We start from the raw sequence: 15,052 nt of genomic DNA, 5'->3' as shown, positions 1-15,052 counted from the left end.
CAGTCATTGTTGTGAATGATAGAGACAAAATCAGGTACATCCATTCAGGAAGATGTTTTTCTCTATGCTGAATATCCATGAAACATCCCACCTGTGAAGTTGTCATTTATTCATACTCAGTGCCACTCAGCCATATTAAAGCATCAAACATATTTAAACAGACTCCTAGGCTCAGTCTGTGTCTGTGTCCATCCACAACTAATGAGTCCCACTCATATTGTTGTAGTAATTTCATTACAGCCCACAATGGAAGCAACCAAGCATGACAGCTTGACTCAGCATTACCAAGACCTTTCAATAAACAGACAGCAACAGATCATTACCAAGACCTTTCCACAAACAGACAGCAACAGATCATTACCAAGATCTCTCAACGAACAGACAGCAACAGATCATTACCAAGATCTCTCAACAAACAGAGAGCAACAGATCATTACCAAGACCTCTCAACAAACAGACAGCAACAGATCATTACCAAGACCTCTCAACGAACAGACAGCAACAGATCATTACCAAGACCTCTCAACAAACAGAGAGCAACAGATCATTACCAAGACCTCTCAACAAACAGACAGCAACAGATCATTACCAAGACCTCTCAACAAACAGACAGCAACAGAGCCATAAACCAACAGGACATACAGGGCAGACAGCTTCCTCCTGTTCCTGCTCCAAGGGGTGTGTCCTAAATGGCACCCTATTCCCCATATAGTGCACTACCTTCGACCAATTATCTTAAAATAGTGTGCCATTTGGGATGAATCCCATGACAGTAAACAGCCGTGAGGTAACAATCAGAGGCCACGAATGACCCAAAACTGGAATTAGACCACCTCTTCCAGCCCCAAGAAGGATATAATGAGGATTTGGGAAGATTTGAGATCGGAGCTGAGATATGTCTGGATGTTTTCACCTGGATCAACGCAGCTAGCTAGCTGCTATCCGAGTGACTACTCCTGGATAACGTTGGTCTCGAAGCAAGGACCAATTAGCCTGGAGCTAGCCCATGCTAGGCCCTTTCTCCCGGCTAGCTAAAGAGGCCCATTAGCCACTCCTGGGCTACAATACCCGGACCCCTTCTACTGCCGGTATGGGGCACGGAACCCCGCCGATCCTTCACAACTGGCCTACGACGTAATCTGCTCGAGGGGTTACTCAACTGGCCTCTACCTCGCGACATCCCCTGAAAGCCGATATGCTAGCCGCGGCCCGCTAGCTGCTAACCGCGGCCCGCTAGCTGTCTAGAGCATATTGGACTGTTAGCTGTATAGATCCATCGGCCAATTTCTTGGGCCACTATACCTATTTTGCCAATTGGACTTGGACCCTTCTGCTACTCGGAACCCTACTAATCCATCACGACTGGTCTATCGAAGTCACCGCATGCGGAGGCTAAAACAGACTTTCCTCCGTCAAGACGTCCCTCTAAGGCCCTTCTGCTAGCTTGCTATCCCCGGCCTGCTAGCTGTCTGAATCGCTGTGTCTCCAGCCAGCCCAACCACTCACTGGACCCCTATGAGCACTCGGCTACGCATGCCTCTCCCTAATATCAATATGCCTTGTCCATTACTGTCCTGGTTAGTGATTATTGTCTTATTTCACTGTAGAGCCTCTAGCCCTGCTCAATGTGCCTTAACCAACCATTTAGTTCCACCTCCCACATATGCGGTGACCTGGTTTAAACGTCTTTAGAGACAATATCTCTCTCATCATTACTCAATGGCTAGGTTTACCTCCAATGTACTCACATCCTACCATACCTTTAGCTGTACATTACACCTTGAATCTATTCTATCGCGCCCAGAAACCTGCTTCTTTTACTCTCTGCTCCGAACGCACTAGACGACCAGTCCTGATAGCCTTTAGCCATACCCTTATCCTACTCCTCCTCTGTTCCTCTGGTGATGTAGAGGTTAATCCAGTCCCTGCAGTGCCTAGTTCCACTCCTACTCCCCAGGTGCTCTCATTTGTTGAATTCTGTAACTGTAAAAGCCTTGGTTTCATGCATGTTAACATTAGAAGCCTTCTCCCTAAGTTTGTTTTGTTCACTGCTTTAGCACACTCTGCCAACCCGGTTGTCCTAGCCGTGTCTGAATCCTGGCTTAGGAAGACCACCAAAATCCCTGACATTTCCATCCCTAACTATAACATCTTCCAACAAGATAGAACTGCCTAAGGGGGCGGTGTCGCAATCTACTGCAGAGATAGCCCGCAGAGTTCTGTCTTACTATCCAGGTCTGTACCCAAACAATTCGAGCTTCTACTTTTAAAAATCCACCTTTCCAGAAACAAGTCTCTCACCGTTGCCACTTGCTATAGACCCCATCTGCCCACAGCTGTGCCTTGGACACCATATGTTAATTGATTGCCTCCCATCTATCTTCAGAGCTCGTGCTGTTGGGGTGACCTAAACTGTGACATGCTTAACACCCTGGCCATCCTATAATCTAAGGTTGATGCCCTCAATCTCACACAGATGATCAATGAACCCACCAGGTACAACCCCAAATCTATAAACACGGGCACCCTCATAGATACTTTCCTAACCAACTTCCCTCCAAAAACTCCTCTGCTTTTTTCAACCAAGATCTCAGCGATCACTGCCTCATTGCCTGCATCCGTAATGGGTCTGCAGTCAAAAGACCACTCCTCATCACTGTCAAACACTCCCTAAAACACTCCAGCGAGCAGGCCTTTCTAATCGACCTGGCCCGGGTATCCTGGAAGGATAATGACCTCATCCCGTCAGTAGAGGATGCCTGGTTATTCTTTAAAAGTGCCTTTACTCACCATCTTAAATAAACATGCCTCATTCAAAAAATGTAGAACCAGGAACAGATATACAGTGGGGCAAAAAGTATTTAGTCAGCCACCAATTGTGCAAGTTCTCCCACTTAAAAAGATGAGAGAGGCCTGTAATTTTCATTATAGGTACACTTCAACTATGACAGACAAAATGAGAGAAAAGAAATCCAGAAAATCACATTGTAGGATTTTTAATGAATTTATTTGGAAATTATGGTGGAAAATAAGTATTTGGTCAATAACAAAAGTATATCTCTATACTTTGTTATATACCCTTTGTTGGCAATGACAGAGGTCAAATGTTGTTTTTTTCCAAAATTGTTACAACCCTCTATTACTAGCCTGTTCAACCTCTCTTTTGTATCGTCTGAGATTCCCATAGATTGGAAAGCTGCCACGGTCATCCCCCTCTTAAAAAGAGGAGACACTCTAGACCCAAACTGCTACAAACCTATATCTATCCTGCCCGGCCATTCTAAGGTCTTCGAAAGCCAAGTTAACAAACAGATTACCGACCATTTCGAATCCCACCGTACCTTCTCGCTATGCAATCTGGTTTCAGAGCTGGTCATGGGTGCACCTCAGCCACGCTCAAGGTCCTAAACGATATCATAACCGCCATGGATAAGAGACATTACTGTGCAGCCGTATTCATTGACCTGGCCAAGGCTTTCGACTCTGTCAATCACTGCATTCTTATTGGCAGCCTCAACAGCCTTGGTTTCTCAAATGATTGCCTCGCCTGATTCACCAACTACTTCTCTGATAGAGTTCAGTGTGTCAAATCGGAAGGCCGACTCTCTTCTCTGAATACATCAATGATGTCGCTCTTGCTGCTGGTGATTCGTTGATCCACCTCTACGCAGACGATACCATTCTGTATACCACTGGCCCTTCTTTGGACACTGTGTTAACTAACCTCCAGACGAGCTTCAATGCCATACAACTCCTTCCGTCCACCCGCCCGTCCGCATCACTACTCTGGATGGTTCTGACTTAGAATATGTGGACTACAAATACCTAGGTGTCTGGTTAGACTGTAAACTCTCCTTCCAGACTCACAATAAACATCTCCAAATCCAAAATGAAATCTAGAATCGGCTTCCTATTTCGCAAAAAAAGCATCCTTCACTCATGCTGCCAAACATACCCTCGTAAAATTGACCATCCTACCGATCCGCGACTTCGGCGATGTCATTTGCAAAACAGCCTCCAACACTCTACTCAACAAATTGAATCCAGTCTATCACAGTGCCATTCGTTTTGTCACCAAAGCCCCATATACTACCCACCACTGTGACCTGTACGCTCTCGTTGGCTGGCCCTCGCTTCATTCTCGTTGCCAAACCCACTGGCTCCAAGTCATCTACAAGTCTCTACTAGGCAAAGCCCCGCCTTATCTCAGCTCACAGGTCACCATAGCAGCACCCACCCGTAGCACGCGCCTCAGCAGGTATATCTCACTGGTCACCCCCGAAGCCACTTCTTCCTTTGGCCACATCTCCTTCCAGTTCTCTGCTGCCAATGACTGTAACGAACTGCAAAAATCACTGAAGCTGGAGACTCATATCCCCCTCATTAGCTTTAAGCACCAGCTGTCAGAGCAGCTCACAGATCCGTTCTGTACATAGCCCATCTGCAAATAGCCCATCCACAACCTCGTCCCCATACTGTATTTATTTATTTATCTTGCTCCTTTGCACCCCAGTATCTCTACTTGCACATTCATCTTCTGCACATTCTACCATTCCAGTGTTTAATTGCTATATTGTAATTACTTCGCCACCATGGCCTATTTATTGCCTTACCTCCCTTATCCTACCTCATTTGCACATGAGGTATATGTCACGCCCTGACCTGAATAGTCTTTGTTTTCTTTATTGTTTTGGTTAGGTCAGGGTGTGACATGGGTGATGTATGTGTTTTTGTACTGTCTAGGGGTTTTGTAGGTTTATGGGGTTGTATATCATCTAGGTGTTTATATATGTCTATGGTTGCCTAGATTGGTTCTCAATTAGAGGCAGGTGTTTATCGTTGTCTCTGATTGGGAACCATATTTAGGCAGCCATCTTCTTTGGGTATTTTGTGGGTTATTGTCTATGTCTAGTTGCCTGTGTTTGCACATTTATAGTATAGTGGCACGTTTGTTTAGTGGCTGTCTTTATTAAAGTATATAACATGTATTCTAATCACGCTGCGCTTTGATCTCCTCTTTACGACGAACGTGACAGTATATAGACTTTTTCTACTGTATTATTGATTGTGTGTTTGTTTACTCCATGTGTAACTCTGTGTTGTCGTATGTGTCGAACTGCATAACTTTACCTTGGCCAGGTCGCAGTTGCAAATGAGAACTTGTTCTCAACTAGCCTACCTGGTTAAATAAAGGTTAAATAAAAAATAAATGGTTGTGTCAATATTGTCTCAGGACCATTTTGGGCACGGCAGCATGATGGCTGAATAACGACCTGAGGAGTGAAGGTGGTACCGGGGTTGGGTCGACTCGCCTCTCCTCACCGTTCATTCGTCTCAGGCTATTTTGGCATGTAAACACTGGCAAGCCTCATTCGAGGAGCATATCCCCAGACAGAATACAGATACAAATGACATCAACCTCAGAGAATTATAGGGACCTCTCTTTGTTCCCCCCCGTTCCAGATTTATAGCTATAGCTTCATTAGCGGAGGACTTTCGGGGGAAAGTTTTAATGAGTTGGATACAAAACTGTAATTCAGCTCTCCACTCCATAAATGTTCCCTTGGATGAAAGACTAAATTTAACGGGGCTCAAGTTACCTTTTAATGAGTATGTATAAACACGACCGATTAAGCTGTGACTGGATTCTGGGGCTCTAGGCCCATCTATAACAGTAAAACAGTCTATCTGGTATCAGAGGGAAGTTATAGTAAATGTAATGAAAGACAGACAGGGCTAATGTGTTTTCCTTAAGTAAGGGAAGGTTCTAGATTTATCATCCTCTCCTCTGTCCCAGACTTCATTCCAATAAAATACAAGGTAGCCTAAAGTACTCTGTCAGACGTGAGACTGATTAAAGTTTAATGAAATACTTTTAATTAAAGTCTCTGTGTGCATGCAGATGGAAGCTTCAGTGACTGTGTTTGAGTGTGTGCGTGCGGGGGAGGGGTTGCAGCTCAGACTTTTAGACAGATAACCAGATTTCCACAGTCGTATTTTGGCTCATTCAGCAGTTTAACAGAAGAAGTACGCTTTGTCTCATATTCAGCAAAATGGGATTGAGTTTGAGAATCTGAATATTCAAGATGGGCTGCTATAAAATATTCACTTTCAGCATATCCATGTCATCTGTTCAGTTGATCCAGTCCCCTTGAAGACAATGAGGTATCTTAGTTTTACCATAAGTTACACAACCTGCTCATGATTATATGCATTACATATGCATGACTAGAATCACGACAAACCTCTACTCCCTGTGTGTTGCCACCATGTATGTCATGCTGTCTATAAATCCTAATTGCATCTTCATTTTAGCACAGCGCTTGTCTCAGGGCGGGACAAAGAGGAACAACACCCATTCATACGCCACTCAGCCAAAACACAACCACCACAAGTGCAACAGAAACAACAACAATACAATTCCAACGTTTTAATGTTTGTTGGTATGAAATAGGTTCAAGGTGCTTAAAAATCTTGACTTGATTTACGTTGATAAAACATTGTAATGTCACAAATACAGTAAGTTTCTGCCTTACGTTACAACAGGAAGCAGAAAAGGTCAATTTCATACATTATGTAATTCAGGAAGAATCTATTTGATGACCAACATTGATTTGTTATTTGATGACCAACACAGGGCTGTTTGTTTTACATGTGACAGAGGCCGTTAGACATTAATGAAGTGGGCTTGTCAGTAAGCAGGGGAATGTGTTAGGCCTTGATGGGACCATTACTTCCATCAGCTGGTATACATATGAAGAGTACAGTATGCCCAGGCTTGATTGTAGAGAGAGGGAGAGAGAGTGTGGCTTCTGAAAATTGTGTGCTGTGTCATTAGCATGATATGATGGGGTTCTGAGGAGCAGTGGGCAAGGGGACGATTCAATCAAGGAGGACTCGTCACCAAGGGATTCATCCACCCTGTGAATCATCTCGCCTTCACTTGATTATATTATATTACATTATCTTATCTTATGTTCATATACTGTATTATCATCAGGTCGCAATGCCGTTTTTCAAAAAAAAAAAAACGTCACAGGAAATCTTCTGACCTTCTATAAAGATAATTACGGTAATTTTCAGGATGGTCCCAGAGGAAAATGGGTATCATTTCACCCCACCAGACCAAAACGGTTGGGAGCTTAACATTTCAGTTCATTTCAGTTAATACGGTACTTATCTTAAAAGCCCTCTATTAGCAAGTTGTCGTTCTAGAAGCATTCAACACAGTACAAAATAGTTTCCCACCATGCATTTGACATGATGTGGGGATAATCTAGACAAAGCTCTTAGAAACCGTCTGAGGCAGAGAACTCCCATTGGTTCTTTGAACACTGATGTTAGGCAAGGTGCCTTTGACCATTATTTAATATATTTTTGTGAACTAGCTGTAACTTCCTGTTAGAACATGCACTGTTATGTGATTATTCAAGCTAGGCAGTTTGTTTAATTTTATTCTGGGATGAGAGTGTTTTTGTACTTCTGAAAATATGAGGGAGGAGTTCCAGTGGTGAATATTCATTATATTTCAGGACGTAATCCATACGCAATTAATGATCTCTTTTGCAATACTAATGCCTGGCTTCATTTCATTACAGATGATGTCTGATTGTGTGTGTGTATGTGTGTGTGTGTGTCTCCATGTCTTATGGAAACAATAACATTATATTTCAAGAAGAATAACTAAAATAGAAACAAATATAACTATTAATAAATTAGGCACCTTTAAACTGGCATTATTTGTGATAGAAAAGAGGCAAAATAAAGTTTGTATTGACATTAACTCAAAAGTCCCCTCTCTCCCTAAAGTCAAATTCAGCTCCAAAACATGAGCCAAAATACAAAAACAGCTGACATGAAATGTCAGTTTGTATCAGACAAAGCCATTTTAAAATGCCCTGAGATCTGTGACAGCCCCCCCCCCTTCCCACAATAGCACCAAAAAATATACAACTCTGTGACGCCATTCTAACCTTTTCGTGCTGAACATCTTGGCGATGTCTTGTTGCTGCTGTTCAGAGGGTTGTTCTAGGTGAGAGGTTGAGCCTTCAGACTGTAGACCTGAGAGGGGGAGAGAGGAGGGGAAAGAGACAGACAGACAGACAGACAGACACAGAGAGAACACAAACACACAGTGAGATTTTCAGCATGCCAGTGTCACCCAGGAGCTGTCAAGGTAGCATGACCGAACACTCCCCCCAAACAACCCCAATTACCTGCCCTCAAACTGACAGTGGAAGACTGACTAGGCATCTAGAGGAGGGGCACAGTGCACAAAACACAGCTATGGTTTATAAAACAACATTGTTGTACAGGAGGTGCAGTACATCATGCCAACTTCAACAGGTCACTCTGCATTTACTAGGCCTCGTCTGAACGGGAAACTGAATCAGTAATACAAAGTGGTGCACACAGATACAGTATCCATACATATTCTGCTGCTCCTGTGTGTTCCTCCCCTCCAGTATAATGTCTGGGACTTTAGCCTCCTGCCCTGTCATGCTCTGTAAAGGTTACCACAGTGGAGGAGACGATTTAATAATTAATGCAGACAGATCCATGTGGGGCTCACTTCTCAACCTCTCCTCTGTAATAAGAAGAGTGGGGGAGGAGGAGAGTAGAAGGGAGGGGACTGAGGCTGCCTGACTGATGGACTGACAGGGCCACTCAGCTCAGTTTAGCTCTAGGGTAGCAGCTTGATTTGGAATTCAGCCCAAGTGAAACTGCCACTCTCCAGCACCAAAGGATGATGTGAAACTAGTGTGGTTAGAGTATCTTTACATTTATAGTCGGATGCAGAAAGAATGAACCCCTCACACACACGCACAATCATTCATACTCTACTCAATGATGTACTGTAATATATGCATTATGACTAAGAGCTCATGTAAATCGTTAAGAACCGATAGTTTTGTAAAGCAGGGTTTCCCAAACTGGGTCTTGGGGCCCCCCTGGGTCCACCTTTAGTTTTTTGCCCAGCACTACACAGCTGATTCAAATAACCAACTTATCATCAAGCTTTGATTATTTGAATCAGCTGTGTAGTGCTGGGGCAGGACAGTTTAGGAACCCTGGTTTAGAGGACTATTACATAGGAGACTTGGTAGAAATTCAGCTCAGAGGATTAAGGATTATTCAGCTATTTCTGGGAATTGTTAAAAGCCCCTGGCATTATCTCTGACAGCAAAGAGACCAAACAACTAGGTTAAAGGTCACATCCATCAGAGGGATATTATTGGCTATTATTAGGTTACGACATGGTCACCACATGTTGATGATGATCATGAGGACATTATTGTATTTGTTAGGAAAGTATTGTCGCGTCATCCAGCATCCAACACTGGATCGGGAAGACCAATTTGGTCGAAACACGAACATCTATTCATGGGGAAATTCAAATTGGATTTTATTTATGAAAATAATGGTCTAAAGATCATGTTAAATACTGGACCCACTATATAGACGATTGCTTTATGATCTGGACGGGTACGAAATTAAATTAAACAAATGTCTTAACTGCATTAACTCTAGAATACAATCAATTTCCTTCACTATGGAAAAGAACATTAACTCTATACATTTCTTAGATATACTATACAGAAAACCTACAGATAAAACTACTATACTGACAGCTGATAGTTATCACCATTTCCCCCTAAAATGAGGTTTACCAGTAAGCCCACTTAATAGCCAGCATCACATCTGTGACACAGAGGAAGAATATGACAGACAATCAAATTCTCTCCTTGAGCATTTCCGCTTGAGAGAAAACCCCGAAACATCTCTTGATAAAGCTCTAAAACAAGTTAAATGTCATGTTGGTATGAATGATTTGGGAGACAGGCGTAGGAATGCGTAATAGGGGTTTTTGTGCAGCGCAACAACACTGGCCTCGAGGACGATCACAGGAACGCAGTGCGGGTCGATCAGGACCCAATGCAGCTGCCGAAGTTGTGGCGGCGCCGGACGGACCAGTCGCAGCGTCGTCAGACGGGCCATTCCATTAAGGGTTGATTATTCTGTCACGCTGGTATGAATGATTCGTGAGACAGGCACAGGAATGTGTAATAGTTTTTTTTATTTCACCCAAATTACAATGTGCCATGTAAAGGCACGGGGACGAAGACCAAACAAACACGTATAAAACACAGGGTGGAAACCCAAACAAAAGAGAGAGGAGTACCTCAAATTAATAACACAAGCGCACAATGATTATCACACGGGACGAGACTTGTAATCACCTGTGCAATCCACAATTTTACCTTTATTTAACTAGGCAAGTCAGTTAAGGACAAATTCTTATTTTCAATGATGGCCTAGGAACAGTGGGTTAACTGCCTGTTCAGGGGCAGAATGACAGACATGCCAGCTTGGGAGTATTTGAACTTGCAACCTTCTGGTTGCTAGTCCACCACTCTAACCACTAGGCTACCCTGCCGCCCCACAAAGGCACAAAAGCCAAAACACACAGCACAGGTACTCACATGATCAACGGACATAGTAACAATAATCGACCGCCCAATGGAAACCAAAGGGCACATATATACAAATACAATCAGTGGGAATAAGGGCCAGGTGTGTGTAATGAAAGTTCCAGAGGGATCCGTGACATTAACAGCTTGAAAAAAAGCCAGTTACTTAATAAATCCCAGCAAAAACAGATGGAACAGTTCTTTGTAAACTACACCGAACAAAATTATAAAAGCAACATGTAAGGTGTTGGTCCCATGTTTCATGAGCTGAAATAAAAGATCCCAGAAATGTTTCATACACACAAAAAGCTTATTTCTCTTGAATTTTGTGAACTAATTTATTTACATCACTGTTAGTGAGCATTTCTCCTTTGCCAAGATAATCCATCCACCCGACAGGTGTTGCATAGCAAGAAGCTGATTAAACAGCATGATTATTACACAACAGAATGCCACAGATGTCTTAAGTTTCGAGGGAGCGTGCTATTGGCATGCTGACTGCAGGAATGTCCACCAGAGCTGTTGCCAGAGAATTTAATGTTAATTTCCCTACCATAAGCTGCATCCAACATTGTTTCAGAGAATTTGGCAGTACGTCCAACTTGCCTCACAACCGCAGATGGCGTCATGTCAGCGAGCAGTTTGCTGATGTCAACGTTGTGAACAGAGTGCCCCATGGTGGCGGTGGGGTTATGGTATGGGCAGGCATAAGCTATGGACAGCGAACACAATTGCATTTTTATCGATGGCTATTTGAATGCACAGAGATACTGTGACGAGATCCTGAGGCCCATTGTGAGGCCCATTTCATTTAAGGTACATGTATCTGTGACCAACAGACGCATATCTGTATTCCCAGTCATGTGAAAACCATAGATTAGGGCCAAATGATTGTATTTAAAATGATTGATTTCCTCATATGAACTGTAACTCAGTAAAATCTTTGAAATTGTTGCATGTTGCATTTATATTTTTGTTCAGTATATATACTTACTTTCAATGATAGCCATAATGGCATCAAGACTACTGTCAATAAACACGGGCATGTACAGTGCATTTGGAAAGTACTCAGACCCCTTGACTTTTCCCACATTTTATTACATTACAGCCTTATAAAAAAAATATCACATTCACATAAGTATTCAAACCCTTTTACTCAGTACTTTGTTGAAGCACCTTTGGCAGCGATTACAGCCATAAGTCTTCTTGGGTATGACACTACACACCTGTATTTGGGGAGTTTCTCCCATGCTTCTCTGAGGTTCCTTTCAAGCTCTGTCAGGTTGGATGGGGACACTTCACAGCTATTTTCAGGTCTCTCCAGAGATGTTCGATCGAGTTCAAGTCCGGGCTCTGTTTGAGACACATTCAGATACATGCCCAGAAGCGACTCCTGAGTTGTCTTGGTTGTGTGCTGAGGGTCGTTGTCCTGTTGGAAGGTAAACCTTCGCCCCAGTCTGAGGTCCTATGGCAGGTTTTCATCAAGTATCTCTCTGTACTTTGCTCCGTTCATCTTTCCCTCCATCCCGACTGGTATCCCAGTTCCTGCCGCTGAAAACAATCCCCACATCCCAAGCCAACTGACATTTACTCCTGAGGTGCTGACCTGTTGCACCCTCTACAACCACTATGATTATTATTATTTGACCCTGCTGGTCATCTATGAACATTTGAACATCTTGGCCATGTACTGTTATAATCTCCACCCGGCACAGCCAGAAGAGGACTGGCCAGGCGGCCAGCTCTAGGAAGAGTCTTAGTGATTTAAGAATGATTGAAGCCACTGTGTTCTTGGGGACCTTCAATGCAGCAGAGTTTTTGTACCCGTACCCAGATCTGTACCTTGACACAATCCTGTCTCAGGACAATTCCTTCGAACTCATAGCTTGGTTTTTTCTCTGACATGCACTGTCAACTGTGGGACCTTATAGACAGGTGTGTGCCTTTCCAAATCATGTTTAGTCAATTGAATTTACCACAGGTGGACTCCAATCAAGTTGTAGAAACATCTCAAAGGTGATCAATGGAAACAGGATGCACCTGAGCTCAATTTCGAGTCTCATAGCAAAGGGTCTGAATACTTATGTAAATAAGGTATTTCTTTTTTTTTACTGTTTTCACCTTGTTATTATGGGGTATTGTGTGTATATTGATGAGGGGGAAAAGAATATGAATCCATTTTTGAATAAGGTTGTAGCGTAACAAAATGTGTAAAAATTCAAGGGGGTCTGAATACTTTCTGAATGCACTGTATTATCACCAGAGTCCTCTTTAAATTCTGCCTTCCAGAAAACACCTTTATTCACCTATAAAACGAACAAGAAATCTATCAAACATATTAGTTAAATCCGATGTGGTCAGAGAGAGAAAAGAGGCCTTCATAAAAGAATGTTTCCCTGTAGATCATGTACCTCTTGTAGCACCATAAGGAAATGTTCTAACTTAGTATGAACGTAGTCTAAGACCCATGATATAAAGCCATGTAAAACTTGCACAACTAAAGGAGTTATTTATATGGTTATTTATAAGGTTATATTGGAAAAACATCCCAGGCCTTGAAAGTACGCCTTGGAGAACATAAATCCACTATCTTTATAGAACAAAATCATTCTATTAATTAATTGCGTTGAGTCGAGATCGAAAAAGTTCCTCCACCACACAGAGGTGATTAGGTCAACAAATTACTCCAAAGAGAAGCCATGTGGATGTATAAATTACATTCTGTATCTCCACACGGTTTAAACTAAGAATTAGATTTCACCTCCTTTCTATAGGGCAAATGTCGACTGTTATACAAGAACACTCTCCATATCAGATTTAGCATATTGTTCATGTTTTGGCCCCACATTTCTATGAGAGGCTGTGCCTGATATCCTTTGTCTATCTCATGAATTGCTATAATGTATTCAAGTGAGCAGACGCCTAAGGTAATTGATTCATGAATTGCCCTTCGTGCCCGCTCCCATACCCTATAATTCTCTATATCTTCGTGCCTAACTTGTGTACAGGTAGACCAGAAAAGCCACATCCCTGATTGGCAGATGCGTGTCAACCCTGATTTGAAGCACCTGCTGCTCATCGGTTGTTCTTTACAGATGCTGTTATGACAGAAAGTAGAATTGTACCGTCACACTGAAGAAGGATGCAAAGCGAAACATCTGTGTCCGCTATCCCCGATGCAGTGAAAATAATACAACAAATTGAATAATGAAGTCATCTTTATGTGACATCTTTTTGAGTGCTGACCCATCACAACTTTCTGTTCGTCGAAACACGTTGCCTGCTATAATATAATGTTATCTGCTCCTACTAAATGTTTTATATTTTTATGAACAGTTTATAAGAATAATACCTGCTGTTTTGTTGTCTTTTTTTGTATCTAACAGCCATCTTAAATACACATAGACTGCTGTCACTAGTTACATCAATTTCTTTGTAATAATTTTTTAAAATTGAATATCCGAAACATACAATATACATGCAGTGAAGCCGCTCAGCACCTACATCATACCAGTCATCCATTCAGAGCGACACACAGAAGCATCCAGGGTCAATGCCCTGCTCAAGGGCACGTTGACAGATCTCCCACCAGGCCAAAAAACGTGAACCCGAACCCTCCAAGATCCCCCCACAGTTCCCCAACAGCTGCCCCTCAACCATACGAGACCCCTCTCACAGTCCAGCCCAAGAATAAAAATAAAAAATACTATTAATTCCATTCCCCACCCACAAGAACCCTCAATGCACCAAGTAGTCAAGATGACGAGCTTGATTAAGCTTCCTCCATGTATATCTCACTAGGTCGGGGTTTTCTAGTCTCCAAATATCCACTATTTCTAATGTGTCCATAATATTTATGATTTCCTTAAGGGCACGGTGATGATAGTTTGTAGAGTGATTACCTTTACGGTCCATTGAGGTACTTAACACTGTGTTATAGTCTCCTACCATAATGATTAGATCATTTGTTGCCTGTAAGTTCAATAAATTGGTATAAATGTTTTCGAAGAAGTATGGATCATCCTGATATGGACCATATAGATTAATGAACCAAATCTCTTTGTCGTCCACTTTCATATTAAAAAGGATCCACCTTCCTTGCAAATCATTCCTGACTATTTGCACATTCAGAACGTTATGTTTGATAATTAATATCATCACACCCTTTGAGTTCCTTTGTCCATGACAGAAAACTATTTCACCACCCCATTCCTTTTTCAACTCAACTTCATCTAAGGATGTAGAGTGTGTTTCCTGTAAACAGTATATGTTATATTCCTTTTCTTTTAGCCATGTAAAGACTGATCTTTGTTTAATAATCTGCTAAACCATTACAATTATAACTGGCTATACTTATTTCACCCCTTACCGTAACTAGATGCTCTTCTCAGTCTAAACTGACCATAATTAGTGCTTGTAAAGTTACTGCCATCAGAGGTAAATTAGAGCTTTCAAATGTCTGATATTTAGAATTCAAGAAATAGGTTCTAGCAATATTTGTTTTATTCCCTTGCCTGTTTGCCTGTGAGCCAATGCCACAGATGTTAGAAAATTGAGACATGATATTATGTGTGGAGTAA

General features: G+C 42.2%; 1 protein-coding gene across 3 annotated transcripts in view; it reads right to left on the bottom strand.

The window, feature by feature from the left end:
• The window catches only part of LOC135520386 (oxidation resistance protein 1-like), a 204,260-nt gene that overhangs the window by 169,502 nt on the left and 19,706 nt on the right, over positions 1-15,052 (bottom strand). For all 3 annotated transcript variants that reach the window (XM_064945905.1, XM_064945903.1, XM_064945906.1), the window contains exon 2: positions 7,974-8,061. In XM_064945905.1, coding sequence (XP_064801977.1) covers positions 7,974-7,990 — 17 coding nt within the window. In that variant the 5' untranslated portion in view covers positions 7,991-8,061. The remainder of the gene's footprint in view (positions 1-7,973; positions 8,062-15,052) is intronic.

Source organism: Oncorhynchus masou, chromosome 29 (genome assembly GCF_036934945.1).
Source record: "Oncorhynchus masou masou isolate Uvic2021 chromosome 29, UVic_Omas_1.1, whole genome shotgun sequence".
In the NCBI taxonomy this organism is placed as follows: Eukaryota; Metazoa; Chordata; class Actinopteri; order Salmoniformes; family Salmonidae; genus Oncorhynchus; species Oncorhynchus masou.
Note: the sequence above shows the minus strand (reverse complement) of the source record. Positions and strands in the feature narration are given on the sequence as shown.